Source organism: Centruroides sculpturatus, unplaced genomic scaffold, assembly GCF_000671375.1.
Source record: "Centruroides sculpturatus isolate CEXI.00-Female unplaced genomic scaffold, Cexi_2.0 scaffold785, whole genome shotgun sequence".
NCBI classification, from domain to species: Eukaryota; Metazoa; Arthropoda; class Arachnida; order Scorpiones; family Buthidae; genus Centruroides; species Centruroides sculpturatus.
In genome coordinates, this window is record NW_019385677.1 from 242,167 (window position 1) to 267,722 (window position 25,556).

Sequence of the window (25,556 nt, forward strand, 5' to 3'; positions counted from 1 at the left end):
ACTTTGCAACAGAGAAGGCATTTTGTGTTCTGCAGTCTATAGTGTTGGAGTCATGTCGTCATTGCATAGTAAGGATGTTTGTTTTTTATGACATATCACTGAAATTGTCTGCACAACAAAAAAATCATCAAAAATTATGCTGCACAATGATGACTGATTCTGACATTGCAGATTGCAGAACACAAAATATCTTCTCTGTTGCACAGTTGCCATTTTTTTTACGGTACTTTCTAGAGGCAATAGACAAAAAGACACTTGTATGCATATGATAGGCAAAAAAACTGACATTTACTCTAACAATTGGTGTATTCCACATACTTTTTAGATAAGAATTAACATAATTACAGTAATTTAAAATGATAGCATTCTTCTTGGAAGATCCTATATCATGAATGGAAATATTGTATACCAAAGAAAATAATAACAAATGCTTAATTTTACTTTAATATTTAATATACATTACAACATTCTCACATAATAATTAATATAATTACAATAATTGAAAATGATAGCATTCTTCTTGGAAGATCCTGTATTGTGGACATTAAAACTTTTCATTATTTACTAATTATTCCATAATGCTTATTTCTAAAACTTATTTATTTCATATGTCTTTAACATACAGTGGGTGATCGGTTAACGAACATAATCCATTCCAAGACTTTGTTCGCTATCCGAATTGTTCGTTAACCGATTATGAATTTACCATAGGTTTGTATGGGAATTTGATTAATTCGTTCTGGAGACATCCCAAAATAAAAAATATATACTTTCTTACTACGTTTATTTATATGTATACACAGATGTGCATTTTTATTAGTTATGGTTTTTTTTTTTTGNGGATGACTTCTGTATTAGAATTAATGCAGCAAGGGTATCCGTCAAGAACGCAGTTTTCAGAGTTATACAATATGTACAAAAAGTATCTTCCGGCCGAATTGGCGAGATTGGATTCCAGACTGTTTTGTAGGGTAAGTTTATTGTCGAGAATTGAACTTACACAAGAAACTCTATATCTGTATTAATCTTACACTTCAAATTTAATTCTACGATAAACAAACACAAGATTTAATTTTTATTTATTATTTGTAAAATTTTGGAAGGAAAAATAAAACTGTAATGTAGTATAAGATCAAATTCATTTATCAGTTTAATGTTAATTTAATCTACAATAAAATCAGATAAAACACTACGACACCAGCTCACAGCTAAAATTGTGCGCGGTGCCATCTGTTATGAGATGTTATTAGAAAATAACTTTTATAACTTTATATTAATTGAAAGAGAGTTTCAGTTTGTCCAGTTTAGTTTGAGTAATTGGCTGGGACTAAAAATACTATTTGGGTTTCAAATTGAAGCTCTTACTGTGTAGATGATGCTGCTGAAGAGAGATTTTAGAAAGGTACAGTGGTTTAGGTGTAGCAAGATACATCGTTAAGTCTATGAGACAGACGTGTTGGATGCTAATGGAATTTGCTTGGCTTTACATTTCAAATGCAAAAAGCCAGTAGTAGAAACAACTTTCATTTTAGTGACTGTTATCATACACTGCATATCAGAAATATGTGAGAGCACTTCATCCTATACCAGAATAGTATCGTATGTATAACCTATATACTGTGTATGTATATAATTTATTTATTTATTTATTAGGGATATATATGGGAGGCATGATCAGGGTTTAGAAAGTTGCAGTTTGCCATTGTCAGTATAAGCAATTCCCAAAGTGATTAGAATAAGCAGATTATGTTGTATATAATTTTAAAATATAAAAGAGGGGAAAAAACGCTTGGATATGATACATGAATTAAAAACAAAAAATATTTATAAACTTAACAAATATAAAATTACAATCTTCAGTTTTATTTGATAGTCATACAAATTACATGGAAGTTAGAATTTTAAAACTATACAATATAACTGTTAATATTATTCATAAACGAATTAATAAAATAAGTAATGAAAGTTTGTCTATAACAGCAAAAATAAAAAATTATGGTTGATTTATTTATTTTTTTATATTAAACTTAACTTGTTCTTTGGCAGGCACTGTTCAAAGCTCTAGGATTGAATGAAGAAGACTTTTGCTTTGGCTTAACCAAAGTGTTTTTCCGTCCTGGAAAGTTTGCAGAATTCGATCAGATTATGAAGTCTGATCCCGAAAATCTTTCAATGCTCGTCAACAGGGTGAAGAAATGGTTATTGGCATCGAGATGGAAGAAAGCGCAGTGGTGTGCCTTATCTGCTATAAAATGTAAGTACTTTTAAATAAAATGAGTAAAGAATATTATCTATAAGCTCTAAATTAAGGATTCTCAAATGTGGCCACTGTAGTCGTCAATCTATTCTGTGCAATTCTCCAATTTAGAGTGTCAATTCTTTAAGTTTTTACTTGCTAAATAACTGCCATTTTGGATATATTTTGATGACTGAATTTCATTTATCTTAGATGATAAATGTCGTAAATGCAAATAAATGTGGTTGCTACCTTATGAGAGATCTTTTGTTATGCTTTCACACACATATGGCCAGGAGTTATTTTCCATACTGCAAATATTCCCATGATACATATTACGAGAATCCCTGATTTAGATAATGTACCATATTCTATGGCATACAAGATGCACTCTCTTTTAGCAAAGAATATTTAGGGAAAAAGTATTTAGTGTATTTACCTGAAGGCTGCTGGGTGATTCATTAGCCTTGAGAGATCACAGCTTCACATGTAAGATGAAGGGCAATTTTTTTAGTTTTTTTCTGGATAAAGGTCAATAATATATATATTTTAGATGCTAAGAATGTAATTGGGAAACTTGGAATTTTATATGTAAATTATAAAAATAAATTACTTGTATTTTCACAATTTTAATTAGAATTTAATTTATTATTCAATTGATTACTGTCTAATTTGTAACTTACTGTGGTAAATTGCATTTGTAATCAAGTATCGTAATGATAATTTATCACTGTTATAGTTATTTTTTGCTTTGAATTTATTTATTTATATATTTAGAAAGTGAATAACATAAATATATGATACTTTTAATAAAGTTATATGAATAAATTTGAATGTTTATTTATAATTATGTATATGTTTTTTACAGTAAAAAATAAAATATTATATAGAAGAGCGAATCTTATAATTATTCAAAAAACTGTAAAAATGCATCTTGCCAAAAGGAAATATCGTCCAAGGTGAGTTACTTACAAGAGCGAATATTCTTTGAATGTTGCAATTTGAATTTAAAAAATAATTATAAAATTGTGTATTGTGTTAAATTTATTAAAAAATAAGTTGTTTGTTTTTCTGCATTAAAAATGGCCAATGAATAAATATTAAAAACAAATTATATTTAAATTAAAAGAATGTCAAAAAAGTTTAATACTTCATATCAATGGTCTACATTGAAAAAAAACCATAAGCCACAGGCTGTAAGTCATATATAAGCCAGAAAGTGATTTCTGGCCTGTATGTCAACTTTATACTTCTTAAAATCCAAAAATTCACAGGCTTTTACACTAAAAAAATTATTAAAGTCAGCATTTTTAGACTGTTAAGCATTTTAATTGTCACTACCCAAGTTTTTTTTTCTTCTCTGAATTGTTACAAATGTTGCATTAAAAATAACAGGAAATTGTCACTTAATTTTAAATGCTTTTCTTAAAATATATGATAAAATAGAAATATACAGAAAAATTTAGTAGTAGATTTCTCATTTTTATTTTTTCTTACCATAAAGAATGTCTAATCATGTATTAGTAGACACACAATAAATTATATGCAATTACTTTATTCAGTAAAATGACTGATTAGTGACTTCAATTAATAAATAATATTATTGATTATATTATAATTTTAATTGTATGCATGCCACTATAGAAATTAGTTATTAAAATAGTTATTTAAAAAGTTAATCATTTACCAAACTACTGGTTTATTTGGGTTATAATGATCTATAAATACAGTAAAACCTTGTTGAGTTAGCAAGTTTAATATCAGACTTACTCAAATTTTTCTGTGGTCGTAAATTTCCTGTTATCAATCTGTTTCTTGGGAATCTGTTTGCAGAATAATTACAAAATTGTATGCCTTTCATGACATTTTTGACTGTGTTGTGAAGGCACACTTTCGTGTTCCAATCAGAATGCCCGTAACACTGTGTCATTTTGATGTGAGGTCATAATGACATGTTTTGATCTGCACAGAGTGGTTGTGTTTGTTTATCTTAGTCGTCTGCATTCATGTGGAATATAAAAGAATGAGGATCACAGATTATCAACAGGTGGAAGGAACATGGAAAAATAGGTTTGAATTAAAAGTACCAACAATTTTGATTCAACAAGATGTTACTATATGGAAAACTCTAATCCTATGCCAGGGAGCTTCGAGTTAACACAGTTCAACTTAGAGAGACTTTACTGTAGTTAATTAGTAGGCTAGTTATGACCCTAAGAATCTATCAGTTCAGATAAATATTATATATGATTAATTCTTATGGTTATTAATAATTAAGCTTAATTATTTATGTATGTATTAACTTACTTATCAAAATTATTCTAAATCTTAGGTTTCTGGCAATTATGAAGATTAAAGCATTACGGGAACAGTTAAAAAATATGTCAACCATCATTAATCAGCTGAAAAAGGATAAGCAACAATCCGAAGCACAAGTTCGCAATTTAGAATTTCAAATGAATGATCTTATAAATACGATCAAGGTATTTAATTTTATAATTAAAATTATTTCTGTTAACTTGCAACAATTTATTACTTGAGGATAAAATTACTAGTTGTTTTCGGACGTTCCAACACACAACTTACTTCGGTTCAAATCTTGAAGCACATGATTATTTGATAGTGAGCATTTAACTGCATACTCCAACCCAAAAATTTGAAGATTGGGTTTGTTTTATAATTCTGGCATAATTTTAATGGTGGGTATCTAAAAGGAACATTTTTAGTATATAATGCTGTTTTATTTTAAAAAAAAAACACAGTGCAAAACTGTAAAAAGTTATGCAAGGTGTAGGGGGAATGTCATCAAAAAACACATGTGCCAGAAGTAGTTACTAAAATTTCATTCATCAATGGGTTTTTCATCTCCAAGTTGTACCAGTCTGGCTAGATATGAGAGATTTGTAACAACTAACTTAAGTATTTAATTGACAATAATCCTTGTCACACAATGCCGGAAATTGCATTATTGAATATAGATATTTCCTTCCAGTAAAAATTTGCTTTCTATTTATATGGTAAAAATCATTTGGCTAACCAAATTTCCTGTGTGATAGTGAAATTCATCTGTGTGTAACAAGGAAAAAAAAATTAATGTATTAGAAAACTGTTATTGATTGATTTTCACTATTCATTGACACCTCTGCATGTAATGTGCTATATACTGTTTTTTCTCCTTATTTTACTCTCCTGTGCACTCTACAGTATCTGTGCCAGTTGCATAGATTAAAGAAGCTTCCACACTTGTGAGATAAGGGAAGTCTTTTGAATGAGTTAATTTAATAAGAAGTAATTTGTTCATCTATACTAATATTATAAAGAGGTAATGTTTGTATGTAAGTTTGTTTGCAGCAGGTAATCTCCAAAACTACTCATCCGATTTCAAAAATTCTTTCACCAATATTTAGAATGGAACTTCAGGGTGGACATAGGCTGTATATTATTCCGTTAAACATTCATATAAATTAAATTATATCATCTAGGGTTAAGGTTTTTATGTCCAACAGATGGTGCTACAAGTTCAACGCCCTAAGTTTGCTTTTCTGTGAGGCATTATGCTTTTCTGTGAAAATGAACTAAAACAGATCATCTTCTATCTATTTATATAAATAAAAATGTAATGTTCGTTTGTTCCTACCGATTCCTTTGAAATTTTGACACAATGCTGCATTCGAATACGCACATGTTTTTATATAATATACATGTCGAAATCCCCCCGGGAGATGGACAGGATTAAGGCTTACCGTAAAGAACTCTGCTTCTGTTTATACTATTTTAGATGTGGGTTTTTGTGTTTTTGATTGTGTTTTAATAGGGTACGTCAAGAGAATGTACACTAAGAAGAAATTTTTCGAAAAATTTCCCCCCACGGGGGAAGTGTTATAAATTTATAATAGATACATTTTGAGCCACAACAACATGTGGCAGGGTCTGCTAGTTTTTAATAAAAGCAAAAAACATGCTTAGATTTGACAAGGGGTTAGAAACATTATTGGCAAGTAAGCATTCTGATAACAAGGATTTTCTCATTCAGAAAGAGTATAGCAAATTGGTTAATGATATAAAACAGTTTAAAGAAACCTTAAAATCCATCTGTGTTTTAAAACAAAAATATTTGCATTTTTAGTTTATCCTTTATCCTTGTTAGGAAAAAACTGCTGGTGTTGAATGATGCATTAAGATCATTGGCGGCAAAGAAATAACTTAGGGAGAAGCCGTATCATCTGATTTTGAGTATCAATGGTGTCCGGTAGTGTTGGTCAGTAACTAGAATATCTGGGCAAAATGTAACAATACGGTAAATGGCCCCCGAATTTGTGATGTATACTGAACAAAACTGAGAAATTACGTTAATGGCCAGTTAACAATGTTCTTGCCCTTCAATATTGGAAGTTAATGTTACAGACTTGCCATCAACATCATTGACCATATTACCAACGAGAATTTTTAATAACAACAGTTACTTTCAGTTTACTTTAAACCATTTGCAGTTTTCCATCTTTTCTATATATATATACATATATATTATATACAAAACTTTTAACAAAATATAAACTAAATGTTATTTATTGCAGACGACGAATATTTCACCTTCAAAAATAGAAGAAAACTACAACCTTCTAACTAGGTCTATGAATGAGCAACTGGCAACTTTGAAGAAACAGCTGGAGCAACAGAAAATAGCAGAAGAACAGAAACGTTTGCGTTTAATACAGGAAGAAATAGAAAAAGAACGTATAAGAAAAGAAGAAGAAACAAGAAAGAAGAAAGAAGAGGAAGAACTCAGACAGAAGTTAGTTCTTTTTTCATTTAAATTTAGTTTGAAAATTTATTTTCATAACAGAAAAGTTTTTGTTTGTGTACAGAAATATGCATTTGTGTGTTAATTTTGTATTTTCAATCTTGTCATTATAAATAATAATTAAAAATATGAGATTGAATTAAATAAATAAATAAGACAATCAGCTGACATTTTACTGTAAGTAATATAATTTTACTATGATATTTTTTCTTCTTGTATCTTGTCAGAATTGAATTGTTTTTAAAAATTAGAGTAGGACGTTTAAAAACAATTTATTATGTTAGAGTAAATACAATTCTTGGTTGGAATTTTTTACATTGATTTTGAATAGAAATTCTAAAATTTTACAAACTTTTATTAAAAGATTTTTTTTCAAATAAAACTCTTGAATATAAAATACATCATTCTAGAAGTGCCGCGTGGATAAAACTATCAAACACTGGTAGTTAGTTCCGAGTTTGCATCTGACCAATGGGCTGGTCGTGTGGAGTTTTCCTGATGTCTTCACATGTCTGACACCTAATCCTGTAGAGAATCCTTCTGAAACACACCCCTTATTGTGTTCTCTTATTCTATCAACCAAACCTAACTAAAAATTGATACTGAAAATATATTTTTGACACTATTAACAGTCATATTAATGATGTAATCACTAGGCAGTATACATTATTTACTTGAATTTTATATCTTTAAACTATTCAAATTTTAGTTTTTCTCTCATTACATAAACTAATTTTTTAAATTCAGTTATAAATACTTTAGGAAGTTTTGGACTAGTTAAAATTTTGCTATTTATTACTTTATTATAAATGAAGGCTATACAGTTTATATTTATCTCACTTATAATGTACAGAATTTTTATTTAAAAATAGTTCATTTGATAAGATTTTATTCTGTGAATATTGGGTGTATGATTATTCTACTTTGCAACGATACTGACTGCATATGTTTTTATATTTTTTAGAAAAATTGAAATGGAAACGACGAGAAAATTGGAAGAGGAACGTGCCATACGATATGAAAAGGAACAAGAAAAATTACAGGTGAATAATTTCGATTTTTGTATTAAATTTGTAATTATTGAATATAAAATGATGTTGCTATTCATTAGAATTTATTTTTAAAAATTATGTGCATGTCAAGCAGTGAGCTTGCAGTCTACCACTCCAGGGACCTAGGATAGAATCTGGACAAGTCAAAAAACTCATGAGAATTTTTCAGGGAGGTCTGTCTGGATGCATCGGACTATGTCTCCGGCTGCCTTGTCACAGGGCTTGCTAAAAAAGTCCTCTCTGTGCCCATGGGGTAGAATGAGTTTTTTAAAAAAAATGAATTACAAAAAGAATCTAGATTTCAAGCTATTACAATAAGAAGAGAAAAGGTTTTCAACATAGATTCTTGAGAAATTTGATTTCTCAAGAATCTATGTTGAAAACATATTAATTGGTCAGCAATAGTAAATTGAATAAGATCAATTTTAGTGTACAGAAATGCTTTCTGTAAAGTAACTGTTTGAAATTTGACACACTTCTCACTTACATTATTTTGATTTGACAGGTTTTTGATAAAATAAACCAATTCTCCAATTAAAAGCATTCTCCAATTAAAAGATTGTTGAATCTGACAGTGAAAATAAATCTTTTATGTCCAACAATTGTTTAAAAATTGAACAGACATTTTTGGTCACCTTCATTAGCCAAAAATGTTTGCTCATTTTACATCTTCATTTTCAAGTTTTAAATTTGAAACAAAATTTAAAAAAAAAACAAAAAAGGGAATATCAGTTACATTCAGATTTTTTATGCATATGTATACACACAGAAAATATACAGTACACATTGATGGCCTAGAGTGAAAATCAACTCATAATGAAAAATTTGCACTATTTCAGGAATGTGAAAAGCAGAATAAAAAATTTTGGGTTGAGACAATTAAAATGCTTAACAGTTTCAAAATATTGGCTTTGATAGAAAAATAGGTTTGAATAGAAAAATATGTTTTATTAAGGAAAATATATACAAATTGGTATTTATTATAGTGTGTACTATTCGGTAGTTCTCTTTGCTTGAAATGTCTTAAGAGTCATACACGTGATGCTAGGAGCGGCTTAACCTAGCCTTTTGCCATTCCTAAAAACCAAATCTGCACTAACTGATAACAATCTTGCTCAAAACAACTTCTGACTGTACTTCTGACATTAAATTCTTCTTTATAAATGTAATTTATTTATATTTATTCTAGGCTGCAATGGAAAGTGAGAAACTTAAAGAAGAAGCGGCAGAAATTAAAAGGTAAAGTTAATAATTTTGTATTTTTTGTGAAATTCTTCAATTCTTAAATGTGGAATGCCATTTAAAAGAAATCAAATAAGCCCATGTCCAGTTTGTAAATTTACAAAAATTGAGATAGAATTTTGGTCACCTGTAAACATTTGTATCAATTGAAATGTTCCTTTTTGGCCTTTTGCTGCTTCTGCAATTCTGCTAAGGAGAATCTTTGCATCTTATGAGCTTGCAAGCCTTTGCTCAGACATTCGTGTGTAAATTATTATTTTTTCTAGACTCGGTGACATCTGCCAGTTGACATGTAGAAATTTATCATCCTTTTTTTTTAAAGAAGTCAGATTTTTGAAGTAGTTTCTTGTGTTATGGGATGCACAATGGACCTTTCAAGTCAAAGTACTTTTTGGCTTTGCTTCTTATCTGTACAATCTGTAATCCAAAGTTCTGTAATAAATATTGAGCTGCCATCATCAATAATATTGTCATTGATAGCCATTGATTGTCATTGTATTGGTATGGCTTTCAATAGTTGTTCTGCAGGACAAGTGGTTAAGGTGGCAGTCTGCCACTCTGAGGACTGGATTGAATCTGAATGGTTCAAAAAACCTGGGAATTTTTGGAAGTGGTTCATTTGGATACATTAATTTCTGTCCCTCCCCACCCAACCACTTCGTTACCAATCCAGTGAAACCAGTAATGAGCTTGCTAAAAAAAGTCTGCAGAGTGGAGAGAGATAAAAAGAAAATTAAGCAATTAAAAACATATTTTTACATATAATTTAATATTATATTATTTAATTCTTGCTTCTAAATATTTATAACTTAATTATTAAATGGTGAGAAATTGGGACTCAGCATTTCAGCTTGGCATGTTTGATATTATTAGTTTAAACCCACAAAAATTTGACAACAAATTTATATTGTAAATGTTTGTATTTAGACAGCAGCAGCTAGAACAAGAATTAAGAGATCACGAATTGGCATTACGTCTCGCCCAAGACATGAATGGAGCGGTTGAAGAGGTCTGCACGCCTCCATCTTTGCCACGGTAATTTAAATTGAAGTTTTATTTTTATATTTTTATTTTTTCTCAAAATATGCCAAATGTATAATCAATGATTTAAATTTTAATTCTGTTTTTGTATTTTATAATGTGTATAAGCCGGTACAATTTTTCAATCAAGAGAAGTTAGAAATACAGTTCTTTTATTAGTTATATATGTTACATTGCTTTTACTGTTTGTATTATTTTTTCTTCTCTTGGTGAAGATTATTTTTATATTAGTGATGTTATGAAAATAAGGTTCCTAGATATATCTAAAGATTCTAGTTTGAGTAGAACTTGCAAGAATTTTCTCTCTGCTAGATAAAGAAAAAAAAAAAAGATTATTACACAATGGGAATGAACTGTTTGTTGTTGTGAAATGTTTGATACATTTAATTTTGTTTCTTTTATTATTTTATAACATAATTAATAAAATAATAATTATAAGATAATTAATAAAAATATTTATCAAAAACGTTTAGGTCTACGTTCGTTCAAAGGCAGAAACAACAACAAGCTAATCAGAAATTCGATCTTTCTAAGTGGAAGTATTCGGAACTTCGAGATGCCATCAACACATCTTGTGGTAAGTTATCTTTTGCGTTTCAAGTAATAATTAAAAATAATAAGATGGAATTATAAATAATGTTCTGTAGTGGTAATAATAGAATTTTCGATGCAACTTTGAGTGAGAAGTGCTAGAATACAAATACAAGCTTAAACAGATGTTTATTTTAGCATTTCTTTCTTGAGTGGTTGATTGGCCAAGGTGGCTGTAGACCTTCCACTCCAGAGATCCGGGATCAAATCCTAGGGTCAAAATCCTTGGGAATTTTTCTGGGAGCAGTTCGTCCCGAATGCATCGGGCCCTAAGTCTCTTGGTGTCTACAAGTAGAAAGAGGAAAAAACTATTTATCTCAGAATTTGATTAGCACGACTTACCTACTTTTCATTAAATTATGCAATAAACATAGCTGTTACTCTAATTTTATTAATTAAGAGTGTATTTATATTGTTTATAAGATTTTGTATATGGTCGGTTCTTGGCTTAAGATCATTTGTATTTACAACAGTCAAAACTAATTTGTGCTTAATACAATAGTAATTGTTTAACTGGATCATTAGTACACTGGCATAACAATTAACTGTTTAATATAACATTGGGCAATAAACATACTAAATAACAATAACTGGAAGATTTGGACTTTGAACTGAAATGTGAGTTATAAATAAACACTTGGCTTTATTTCCATCACTTTTTAGTTATTAGATTCATTCATGTTTAACCACAATTTGCATTTGTATCATTAGTGTCCGGAGCACAAAAGGAAACTAATTTTCTTCAAAACTGCTTCTTGGTCAGGATTCTCATTCTGATTTCAACTTTATAATATGGTTAGATGATTTAATAATAAAAATAAAACCAATTCTACACAAAATTTCTAATAGCTTTGAATGTGGTTGACTATCTGCATGTTTTTGTGAATCTTTGTTAATAAGATACTGTACCATAATTAATAAACAACTAAATAGAGATTTTGTTTTGTATTACAGTATATGCACACAATGACAGATTACAATATACATATGCACATAATATTTAGGCTAGTTAAATTTAAATTTTTCTAATGTGAGATCAAGTGAATACCATACACCTTAGAAGGTTGAGTGATAAGTTATTGATCTTGATTTACTGTAAGGATTGGTTCTATACCAAATTTATTGCTCAATATAGTAAAGTAAAGATTTTTAATGGAAATTGTATGACTTCCAGTCAAGACTAGAAGTTTGTATATACAGAATTAACAACACAAATATCTACTGTCCTTTTTGGATGGCATTATCATACCCAGAGAATCGAAGAAGATAGTTATATACTGTTGAAAGTACTCGCTTCTGTAATGCCAAGAGATGGTTGTGATGTTAATTCTGTATCATTGTTTGGAGTGAAATGTCTTCACATTTTATAAGTATGTATGCACTTAGTCAGGACTCTGGCCCTTAAGCTTTCCATATTTGGTCTCAATTTTTGTCTCTGTTCTCAAGATTAATGAAGAATGGATGGACGGCAGTGGGAATGTATAGGTATGCAATTTGAAAATTACAGCCCTGTTATCATTATTTATTATGTTTGATTTACGACGAAAGTCTCAGAGTGAAACTCTGTCCAAAGTTGGGGACTGCCCTCATTTAAATTAACAATTTATAATAAAATAAATTGTTAATTTAAATGCTCTTTAAAGTTATATTACATAATGCTTGTGATATAATTAATTTTGTATTTTTTTAATAGTATTATTCTTTATATAATATTTAGTAAATTATTCTGTAAGTTATAATAGAAATGATATTAAGTTTTATGATAGTTTTTAATTGTTTAATGCTTTTCCACTTAATTAATAACTAATTTTAAAATTTCATTTGATATTCCTCAATTAAACTTGCTTCTTAACCAATAAACAATTGAAAAATTAAAAATTTTAAACCAAGTTTTCTGTTATAGATTTAGAATTATTGGAAGCTTGTAGAGAAGAATTTCATAGACGACTTAAAAATTATCACGCTTGGAAAAGTAAAAATAATAAGAAGCGAAATGCTTTAGAAGAGAGAGCACCTTTGTCAATTACTAAACCTAGTAAGTGATTTTTTTATACTTTAACAAAGTTTTGATATTATATAGGGATGAACCAAATAGGGTTGTTTGCTCCATTTACTACCAGATGGAAGTCTTTACGATATTTTTTTTGTCATGGAGGTTTTCTTTGCGATCTTTGAAAAGTTTCCTTTTACCACTTTGTATGACTATCTGCCACCTGTTGTTTATAATACACACTCTCTTCAAATTCACTTAATTTTCTTCATAAACAATGATTTATATAGAAATTTCTCTTTATTTCAAAATTATATTTGATATTTCTCTCTATTTTTCACTACATTATTTATAGTACATTTATTATTCTCTTTGTCAATAACCACAAAGATTGTATTGTTTGAAGAATTTTTATCAAAAGAAAGTGAAGTTTTACTTTTGAATTATTCATTTTATTCTGTCTTAATCACATCCTTGTTTATCTTCTTTTCTTGGCTGTAATTTGATTTTAATTTTTTGAACCATGTAGCTATGAGTGTATATTTTCTAAATGATTCTTGTCAAATCTTATATTTAGATGTTTACAGTGAGTGTTGAATGACTTTTAATTTAATTATTTTACTTTACATAACATTTCTTGTAAGTTTATTTAAGTAATTGCATTCATCTGTGTACCTTTATATATAAATTAATTTTGGTTATAAGTTGTTATGAATTTTTAAAATTACCATTATTATCATGCTAGGTGCTCCTCCATTACCTCCCAGATCGTCATCTCTACCCGAAAGTAAGCAGCGATATTTTCGTATACCATTTGTTAGACCCGGAATTCCCGGAGACAAAGGTTGGTGGTACGCTCACTTTGATGGTCAGTGGATTGCTCGCCAGATGGAATTACATCCCAACAAAGCACCGATTTTGCTAGTGGCAGGTGAGCATCATCCTTTTAATCATTTCTTATAACTTAAAAAAATAAAGTTTGTTCTTCCACTGTTCAAAAACATGATGGATTATCATTTGCTTACCTTCATAAATCAATCTTGTTGTAAATTATTTTGTCTCTTATCGAAATTTAAATTTATTTTCAGGCAAAGATGACATGCAGATGTGTGAATTAAGCTTGGAAGAGACTGGCCTTGCTCGCAAACGCGGAGCAGAGATACTCGAAAAAGAATTCGATTCCGAGTGGCAACGTCATGGAGGAATGGAATATGTCAAAACACCCAACAGGAAAAGATAACTAATGAAATTAGTTTGACATTCCTCGAAATATGCTTTAATGGTTTTAATAGTCACAATTAGATTTACACAGAACTTTCATGATTGGTTAAAATGCTTTGTAAAAAAAAACAAAAAAAGTGTATTGTGCGATTTTAGTCACTGCCACTTGTTGCAAAATATTAATTATTTCAATTATTAATTTCAAATGCATATAAACTTATCTATGAAAGACTTGCATACAGTATACCATGCATTTTTATATGGGAACAACATACTTGAGTTTTTGTCACTGTAACAAGACTATTTTCTTTTTTTTATTTTTCTGTTTCATTGTACTATTTTTCTATAATTTTTTTGCATTTTATTTTCATAATTTATCCCTACTTTTGATAAATCATTCCAGTTTGTGGTTATTTGCTCCGCTCGACACTCCATGGCAGCTTTTTATCCTCATCTGAATACAATAGTTACTTCTATAAAGTAATGGTTTACTTTTAATTTAATAACAATTCACCAAAATTATTTGATAACTTAAGAAAACATTTGTTATGGATATAATTTACACATTTATTACAAAGTTAATTTATAAACTTTTATTACAAAATTAATTTTTATACATCTGAAGTTGTGTTTGAGGCAGCTATCATTCAGATGGATTGAATATTGCATCCGCAAGCAGAATCTCTGAATGTTCTCAAACTTCACATTCATCTTGCGAATTACCTAACTATTTTCAAATGAATTCAATTGCAATTAACGTAAATATCTCGTAAAAAGTTTGCATTTTATACAATGTCAAATAATTATACTATTTGACTTGATTTTTCTTTTCTTTGCTATTAATATTGAAAAAGCTTGATTGAATCTGATCGTTCATATTATGTAGAAAATGCTGTGGCTACAGGAATTAGAATTTGTCATACAGATACACATTTTTCTTGTTTATGTTCATTTAGCATGTTTATACAATGGCAATTTTTCGGTTTTTTAGAGTTTTTGCTCCATTTCATAACATCATTCGTGAATATATTTGGTTCTGTTAATTTTATGAATGGTCGTACAAATTTATGTCTGTATTTTTTCAATTTTATTTTATATTTTTACTTACATTCCTTACTTAGTAGAAAGAATCTTATTCGTTCATAAACGAGAAAATTAATTGCCAACAGAAAGACAAAACAACATAATGTATATAGAAATAAGTTCCTTATATAATATGTAACTTTAAGTGTTTTATTATAGGTGACAAAATATTTAAATGTGTTTTAAAATAATTTACTTATTCTTTTATTAATATTACAAGAGTTATTGTATCGTAAATTATTATTATTCTAATTTAATTAGACAATTTGTCACATGTAGTTGAATTGTTTTCTGGAAAACGACTCCTATTCAAATCACAATATACAGAAGAAATGAGATTTGAATTTCAATCTGGCAAAACAGATTTGGCAAATTTTGTTGCCAGATTGGTTAAATATATATTTTTTTTATCCATTCTGTTTTCATTTCTTTAGTTTGAATTTGAAATTTTTGAATTGCATAATTATCTTGGTATAGATAAGACCTGCAATTTGATTTAAAAAATAAGCAAATGTATAACTATGTCCACACGAATGTCACAATAAGGTTATATTTATATTTTAATAAACAAGCATAGGGACAAAAATGGTAAAAATTACTTTCTAGGGATGACTTTTTGAATGAACTATTGCGAATAAAATTACCCTCACCTCGTATCATGTCATCAATAGTAAGGAATATTGTAATAGAGAAGCCCAAGAAAGTAACACAATACAAAAGTTTTAGAATTTTGAGGCTTTAAAGCAGTTTTGGGGGACACAAATATAATGATTTGTTCTTAGTCCTTTGTCAAAGTTCAATTAATGTATAAATAGATTGCAAAAGTTATTTTATTGGATTTATTGCGATGGACAATGGGAGTCATCCACAATGTGATTGAAGATAATTACAGTATTACTTCCCATATTAATTAATTTAGTTTTATTATAATTTTTTTTATTTGGAATTAATTATCATCGGTTAAACCCGATGTAAATACATTAGAAAATTTTAATTCAAAAGAAATAATTTAAAGACTTTCAAGTTTCTGGTGTCAAATTCACACAAAAGTATTTGATGATTTTAAGAAAATGCATTTAATGGATCAATTTTTGGGTTTTTATCAATTAATTTCTTATTTTAAATTTTCTTTCTTCATCAATTTGAAGATTTGTAACTTTATAATTTGATTCTTTGCACATATTGAGTCATATTTACTTCTTATTGATTGCATGATGCCGTTTCTATATATTTCTAGCAATACTGTCATTATGAAAGATCCTCAAATATAAATCTAAGTCAAGTTACTTTTCTCGGAGCAAAAACTTTAATTCTGTGGACCAAATGCCCATCGTTAAGAGATGATTCAGTATCTTCTCTCAATCTTTATTTTGCTCCTTGACTTTTGAAAAGTGCTTGATTGTTCTGCAGTGTGTGTTTTGCTCTGACAAAAATAGTCCAATTTAGATTTAAATTTACAGTTTTTACGCGTTTCCTCTTTTCATAAACCAATTTTTATGGCTAACTAAACATAAATAAAGGAAATTTTATGGGGTAGATAACAAATTTAGATTCAAACAAATATTTTTTTATGGATTATTTTTAATATCAAATCAAAATTTTGTATTGATTAGTAGTGTCAAATTAATCAGTCTTCCGGTATCTGTGATTGTAAATAAGTGGAAAGACTTTTGTTCCTACAAGTGATTTTTTTTTTCATAAAATAATTTCATGGGAATTGCAATTTTAGCTTTTCACTATTAAAAGAAACAAATTAAAATGCCGTCAATCATAAAAGCTAATTACTTTATTATTAAGTAGTCACTCAACATATACATTTTGGTGAATGTTCCTATGGATAATTAGAATTTAACTGTAAAAAAAAAACTTTGTTTAAAATTTAATAATGGATCAAAAACAAGAATTGTTGTTTAGTGACGTGTCAAAATCTTCCATTATTGGTTTCGGATAGGTAAACTTTTGATTTTTCTGTCTTTAATTTTAGAAGCGCTGCAACTTATCTCATATTTGGACATTTAACTTACTGCAATTTACACAAGTTTAATTACCATAACTTGTACTTTTCTATGGTGACATTTTACTCTGTCATGTACCCATCGTTTCATTCGATTCTACACTAAAAATTATTGCGTTTTATAGTTTATATTAATAAGACTTGGTTAAAATAATAGACCCAAAGATAGATAATCAAACATAATTGAATCGATGAGCTTCCATTCGGGTTAAAAGATAGAAATTACAGTTTAATGTGGGACCAACTTAAAAATTCGTATCTACAAGACGTTTTGTCTTCCATTTTGTTAATTAGCTCTCTATACTTTATTTTTCTACCATTTTCCTTTGTTCCTAAACACTTTTGATTATAAAATGCAATTTTGTATTTGTTTGCATAAACAGTTAACAAATAATGGCAAAACAGTTACTGAAATAGTAACGTAAATCATGAATTGCTACACATTTTTCTGCATAACGACGAGACAAAAGTCATTTAACATATGATAAATGTATTATTTAGCATTCTACTTTATGCATTTGTTTGTTTATAGCATAAAAAATGTGCATTTTTATAGAATTATTAGATTTATTTTGTGTGTATGCACGGCAATATTTGTATCCATTTTTTTTTTTCTGTGTTTTTATGAATATTTTGTTAAGTCAAATGACAAGCGGCAATTCGAATTGTTTTGATGTATGCATCGTTCCTGAAATTTACTAGCTTAGATGATAATATATTAATTTGTGTAAGGAATCTTCTCTTCTAATTATGTTCCTGTGACATACAGATTAGCCAATGTCATTTCTTTTCCGGAGCTGTGGCCTATTCCGGTCGCGGCATCTTTCTGTACTTCCGTCGCAAATGCTCCTTCTTTTGCTTTTGTTGGAACTAATTTCGTCAAAAGAATTCGTTGATTTATTTGGACAAGAAGTCCAAACTCGTCTAATTTGTGTGCTTAGTTTTAAGGACCGGTGGCAGTACTATCAAAAAACCTACACCGGTCTGTTTAGTTTGCAAGCAAGCGAATCGAGTAGCATGAAAGATACTATCCTACTGTGATTTATTAAAATTATGTGAATATGATTATTGTTAAATTTTATAGAAAATAAGAAAGGTTTAGTATATTTGTAGACAATGAAAGTATATTTTGCACATAAATTTTTTTTAATATATATATTTATATAATTAAGATGTATTTTTGGAAGAGGTGTATCTTAGAATTTTTCAATAAAGATTTCTATATTTTCATGCTGTTATGATTCTATTTTTGCAGTTCGGAAAGCCACGCTGCATTTACATTGTCTTATGTTACAGAACGACAATCCAAATCACAGCACAGAATCAAAAACAAGGGAGAGGTATGTATATACTTCAATTGATCTCAAACTCAATTTTGAGAATCATTAGTAATTGGCCCTAGTGCATACATAATACATTTACATTTTTGTTGTTGTACACTTGGTTTGTTTGTGTTGCTACAAGTTGAAACTTTAAATACACAAATACTGCATTAAATGACATGCAATAATATGATAGAAGGGCTGTTGAAGTTAAGAGACTTGCTAGCTTCAATACGCTGTATAAGACAAAGATAACTTGAATTCTGTCTTCAAGTGAATTGAGAAGAAAGGAGAAATCTGTAGGTTGCTAGCAACATTCTCAAGTCTTAGTCTGCTGGTCCATTTGAGAAACCACGTGAGGATCTGCTTCTATGATAATCTAAAGCTAAGGAAATCTATTTTTGTACTGTTGGTAGCTAGCATGGCTACTTGTTACGTGGCTGGTCAAAAAGTCCTTGGAGTTGTGGTATAGCACTATAAATTAATGGTAGGACTATGGAAACACTTACCTAATTACCTTGAGAGTGCACATGTACACACTTGCCCTGTTGATCTTGCCATTGTTGGAAACACAATTGGAAGGCTTCTTTTGGAATTTCACAATTGGAATTTGACTGTCACATTTGATTTGATATTCTATGTGGTTGTAAAATGCATTCTTTTGAGACCTATTTTCAGCAAACAGAACAGCCAAAATTCACACAGAGCAAGATATCGCAAGTATGGCAGTCGGAAAGTCTTTTTGTCGGCAAGGAATTGCTCTACAATGAGTGACTCTGTGCATTATTGGAGGAAATGGCATGAGTGGCGTGAGAGTGGTTACTCGTGCCCATTTCCTCTGAATTGCATCTTGCAACCCACACAAAACTTGACAGAAATCTCGAGGAACACTGTTCAGATGGTACAAACACATAAATGGTCCGGGAGGTCTTTACTTCCCAGACAAAATGGTCAAATTTCTGAATACAGTTGTCCCTCGATAATCCGACAGGTATGGGACCAAAGGTGTGTCGGATTACCAAAAGTGTCCGGATTACCGAAAATAATTACATATTTTGCATTGTTTTGCTAGCAGTAACTTACAATATTCTCTACTCCAACTGTTTGAACAGAACTGCTCACATAAAACACACGAAATGTGTGTCATTGAGTAAGAATTGGATGGGGAGATTCACATCACGACATGCTTCTGTGCAAGCAGACACGTAACGGGGACGGGTACCTTGACGGGAGGTGCGTCGGACTACTGAGCATGTCGGATTAAAAAACGTCGGACTATCGAGGGACAACTGTATTCCAAAAGAAGCCTTCTAATGGTGCTTCAAACAGTGGCAGGATCAATGGCCCAAGTGTGAATGTCTGTATCAAAGGGTCCTACTTTGAAGGCAATTAGGTAGGCATTTCCATACCAATTTATATCATTGCAGTGTCATACCACATTTCTGAGAACTTTTTGAATGCCTGTGTATATCATTCCCCTAACAAAGAGGGGACTACCCTGCCATTCTACGTATCCTTAGATTATACAGTCTCCAAATACTTCAAATTCTCATCTAAGGATTTATTTGTATTTACAAAGAAACTGAGAGAACAAACTCCTAACTTGTTACTTTTATAAACTAATGTGACAGTGAACAATACTATCACTATCATGTGGTCATGGTAATCACATGACAGCAACGATTGTTATAAGCAACATGATCAACAAATCCTTTTATAGATGTGTTGCTAACAACTCATTATTACATTGATAACTGTCAGTTAAGCAACATTATTGATGCTTACAGTAAGCATAAAAAACATTACTTCTTAATAAGAAGGCAAATTAAGCAATACAAAACAATCTTATACATTGTTACATTTTGTACTAACGAAAGAAGCGTTGCAAAGACAATCGCTACATTTTTCTGCTTGGAGATGGTACTTTAACGATAACATATTTCTCCAAGGTCAGGATGCCAATGTTCTTTATGGAGCCGCCACATTGGTTTCTTAGTCACATGCTCCGTACGTGTTATAAACTGCACATTTCTTTGAGTTCGGGCCAAAAAATTCCTTTTATAATTTCAAATAGAGTATCTCTTCATTTAGAGGTTATTCCAACAAACACCGTCATCATTCCAACTTCCCCTAAAGTTGAGAATGGAGTTAGACAGACAACCGGCATGACTCTATTGTTAAATGAAAAGCATGACGTACGGGTGCAAGCCACTACTAATTTGAGGTGTAGAGCATATATTTTAAATTAAATAAATTAAAAATTGCAGCCCCAGCTTGTGACCTTGTCACAATAAATAAATGCTCGTTTAAACGGTTAATTAAAACCATTTTAATGATGCATACTAGAATAGGTATTAAACATTAAAGCAGTTCATATACTAGATTTTTTTATATTTAATATATTCAAGCAATCTTGTATGGCTGCTGCTCCTGATAAAGGAAAACGTCAACTAGAAGAGAAAAATAATTTTCTGTAGTCTACTAAGCAAGTAATCTTCACAAATAATAACAACGAACAATTATTTATTGTGACATGGTCACAATGCCAGACTTAATTTAATTTAATTATTAAATCTAATAAGAGATGACGTTTAACGTCTACTTCTAATACCAAATTACTTAGTTTATTTGCTATTATTAATAATAGCAAATTTATAGCCCGATTAATTACAGCGATCGTTTGGTTGAGTGTGTGTTTTTTTCGGGTTTAAAATTTCTGCAGCAAGTTTTTCATTACTACCATCATTTGTATCAGCAGTTGCAGGTTCTTCTGCTTCATCACAACCCACCGAAGCCGTAAATTAAATTTAATCGGGCAAAACTACAGACAATTTTACAAGTGAAAGGAACAAATATGGCCACTGCTGCAATGCATCATGGTATCATGGCCAGACCTTGTTTCGAAAATAGAGTCGGTCCGGTCAGACCTTGTTTCACCGGACCGACTCTATTTTCGGAATAAATTTTAATGTAAGAAACTTGTAAGTTTTTGTATTCCAAACGTATTATTAGGACGCAATGGATTAACACGCAGTTCACCGTTTGATGACGCCAATTTTGTTAATTAATCTGGAGTAAAACGTTGCCATAAATTTTCCTAGATAAAGGGAATTTTAAAGTAAAACATGGTGTAAGAGTACAGATGGTAAAATGCTCGTTAATTAAATGTGTCCTTAATAAACGGTTGTATTATGTGCGCACCTGACGGCAGTTTCCATTATTTCGAATGGGAAAAATTGTTTCGGAGTTCGAATGACCTCGTGTAACGAATTAATTCGAAGTTCGAAGACGTGACTTGCTTCCACGATCCGGAAAATTCGCCGCTTCTGATGTCACTCGTGAGGTACTTCTATAGAACCAGTAAATGTTTCGTCTACCCCGCTACGAACTATTGCTCGGTAGTCTATTTTGTAAAATGATGGCCATGATGACGACGACTTGCATCAGCAAATGGAAGCAGCCAAAAGGCTTATTTTCCATCCAAGAGAATGGCGTAAAGTGACGTCGAGTCGATGACTGGCAATCGTGGTCATCAAGCGGGCGACGATCGAACTAATTTGCTTCGTCCAGTTTGCTTTTCTATTGCCTAGTTTGCGGGGTATTTGGAGACAGGAGCTCTCGATTAACTATATACGAACTTCCGATGCAAACTGGAAGTCACGTTATTTCAATTCAAACCCCACCCGAAATGTGTTAGATCAGTGTTTCTCAATCTCTAACGAATCGTCGCCCCCTTCAATAAAACCGTTACGTAGTATTGCCCCCTTCACTACAAAATTAAAAAATGCTGAGGGACAAGGCTAACGCCAAATTCGTACTGCGTTGAATAGACTAGTGACTAGTATAATGTTGTTTGTTTAATTATTGTACGATATAACGAATAAAATATCTAATTATTCTTAATATAATGTTTTACTATATCGCTCAGAAAATTGTTTTTCGCCCNAGGAAAACGTCAACTAGAAGAGAAAAATAATTTTCTGTAGTCTACTAAGCAAGTAATCTTCACAAATAATAACAACGAACAATTATTTATTGTGACATGGTCACAATGCCAGACTTAATTTAATTTAATTATTAAATCTAATAAGAGATGACGTTTAACGTCTACTTCTAATACCAAATTACTTAGTTTATTTGCTATTATTAATAATAGCAAATTTATAGCCCGATTAATTACAGCGATCGTTTGGTTGAGTGTGTGTTTTTTTCGGGTTTAAAATTTCTGCAGCAAGTTTTTCATTACTACCATCATTTGTATCAGCAGTTGCAGGTTCTTCTGCTTCATCACAACCCACCGAAGCCGTAAATTAAATTTAATCGGGCAAAACTACAGACAATTTTACAAGTGAAAGGAACAAATATGGCCACTGCTGCAATGCATCATGGTATCATGGCCAGACCTTGTTTCGAAAATAGAGTCGGTCCGGTCAGACCTTGTTTCACCGGACCGACTCTATTTTCGGAATAAATTTTAATGTAAGAAACTTGTAAGTTTTTGTATTCCAAACGTATTATTAGGACGCAATGGATTAACACGCAGTTCACCGTTTGATGACGCCAATTTTGTTAATTAATCTGGAGTAAAACGTTGCCATAAATTTTCCTAGATAAAGGGAATTTTAAAGTAAAACATGGTGTAAGAGTACAGATGGTAAAATGCTCGTTAATTAAATGTGTCCTTAATAAACGGTTGTATTATGTGCGCACCTGACGGCAGTTTCCATTATTTCGAATGGGAAAAATTGTTTCGGAGTTCGAATGACCTCGTGGAACGAATTAATTCGAAGTTCGAAGACGTGACTTGCTTCCACGATCCGGAAAATTCGCCGCTTCTGATGTCACTCGTGAGGTACTTCTATAGAACCAGTAAATGTTTCGTCTACCCCGCTACGAACTATTGCTCGGTAGTCTATTTTGTAAAATGATGGCCATGATGACGACGACTTGCATCAGCAAATGGAAGCAGCCAAAAGGCTTATTTTCCATCCAAGAGAATGGCGTAAAGTGACGTCGAGTCGATGACTGGCAATCGTGGCCATCAAGCGGGCGACGATCGAACTAATTTGCTTCGTCCAGTTTGCTTTTCTATTGCCTAGTTTGCGGGGTATTTGGAGACAGGAGCTCTCGATTAACTATATACGAACTTCCGATGCAAACTGGAAGTCACGTTATTTCAATTCAAACCCCACCCGAAATGTGTTAGATCAGTGTTTCTCAATCTCTAACGAATCGTCGCCCCCTTCAATAAAACCGTTACGTAGTATTGCCCCCTTCACTACAAAATTAAAAAATGCTGAGGGACAAGGCTAACGCCAAATTCGTACTGCGTTGAATAGACTAGTGACTAGTATAATGTTGTTTGTTTAATTATTGTACGATATAACGAATAAAATATCTAATTATTCTTAATATAATGTTTTACTATATCGCTCAGAAAATTATTTTTCGCCCCCCAAAATATAAATTGTTGCTAATCGTCCCCGTTGAGAAACACTGTGTTAGATGATCGACACGATTCTATTGCTAAAGGAAAAATATGATGTACGGGGGCAAATCCTACTAATTTGAAGTGGAGAGCATATATATTAAATTTTTTAAAAAATATTAAAAATATGACTAAAAATTGCGGTCCACCCCTCGAAGTGGCTAGCAAATCGCCTTCGGATCGGGCGGAAAATTTCGGCGGACCATCTCGTCTTGACGCAAAAATCAATAATGTCCCGTTATCATTACAATATCCTCGTTATGTTAAATAATAAAGTAATAATATAGTAAGCACGGTATTCGATACGAAATTTTCGTTTATTTTCGTATTAAATATCTTTTTCAGTGTTGCCAATGTTTATACTGCAAAGGATTGCCAGATGAAGTAACTCAGAAATATTCGAATGAGCCTAAATTATATCATCTGGCAACACTTATTAGTATCGATTAGAGACTAGCGGTTTAGTACTTTTGATTGACTTACCATACGTCCCGATTTGATGATGTGGTCTCTGCGTCCTGGCCCTGGCCAGTTTGTCATTTTGTCCCGTTTATTTGGTAAAATTTTTAAAGCGCCGAATATACAATAAGTAAAAATAGTGCAGCCTCGGGTAAAATGGCGATTCGGCAATTAAAATATCCCCTCTGTTACACTCACTGTTGCCAATCTAAATATTTTGTATCTAGATCTAATTATTTTTACATGTTTTTCCCCAAAATTTATAGCATAAGGCTTAATAACTTTAAATGTTTTATTTTTTCATCCAGATATTTTTTAAAGAATTTATAATAGCATTTAGCCTATGAGATCAAGATATTTTTATTTCATTTTTTACATATATTTTGTTTCAATTAGAGTTGGCAACATTGAAACTTACACTGGTCGCGTCCAAGGACTATATACTACAAGGATAGCCAGATCCCTATTCTACAATGTTAGCCAGGAATGGCAAGTTAGTGACGTCAGCACGTGTCCTGACCTCTCTACATAGAGCAGGGTGTGCACGTGTTTAGTTTTCGCTTTTAATATTCGTCCAATTTTGTGATTAACGAAGTGATTTATTTTAATATTTCTGTAATTGTTTTATTTGACTAAGTTTTTTATAAGGTAAGATGATTTAAATATAAGTCATTAAATATTTAAAGCTATATTTTTATGTTAGGTGAAGAACAAAATGCTGAGTACTAGGTGTGCTGTGTATGGTTGCAATAATAACCTTCTTTTTTCAAATTGGAAGCAACCTGTTTACATCGGGTTTGATCAAAAAATGACAAGAGAAATACTTTTAAAATTAATAGCAGAACTTTATTTACTATCGTATAATGTAGTAGCTTGCGTCAGTGACTGTAGTTGCAGTAACATAAGTTTATGGAAAGAATTGAATGTGAATATCAATGAAACGTTTATTATGAATCAATTATTATTATCAATGAAACGTATATTAGAGATATAAATATGTGGTTCGACATTTTTAA

At 30.8% G+C, this 25,556-nt stretch overlaps 1 protein-coding gene across 1 annotated transcript in view; it reads left to right on the forward strand.

Moving 5' to 3' along the window:
* Positions 1-18,283, forward strand: part of LOC111641131 (unconventional myosin-VI-like) — a 55,991-nt gene extending 37,708 nt beyond the window's left edge. The window contains exons 13-24 of the mRNA XM_023387253.1: positions 841-971; positions 2,047-2,254; positions 3,105-3,195; positions 4,569-4,719; positions 6,811-7,028; positions 8,002-8,080; positions 9,279-9,328; positions 10,259-10,366; positions 10,846-10,949; positions 12,867-12,998; positions 13,699-13,884; positions 14,042-18,283. Of these exons, the coding sequence (XP_023243021.1) occupies positions 841-971; positions 2,047-2,254; positions 3,105-3,195; positions 4,569-4,719; positions 6,811-7,028; positions 8,002-8,080; positions 9,279-9,328; positions 10,259-10,366; positions 10,846-10,949; positions 12,867-12,998; positions 13,699-13,884; positions 14,042-14,193 (1,610 nt within the window). The 3' untranslated portion in view covers positions 14,194-18,283. The remainder of the gene's footprint in view (positions 1-840; positions 972-2,046; positions 2,255-3,104; positions 3,196-4,568; positions 4,720-6,810; positions 7,029-8,001; positions 8,081-9,278; positions 9,329-10,258; positions 10,367-10,845; positions 10,950-12,866; positions 12,999-13,698; positions 13,885-14,041) is intronic.
* The last annotated feature ends 7,273 nt before the right edge of the window (positions 18,284-25,556 follow it).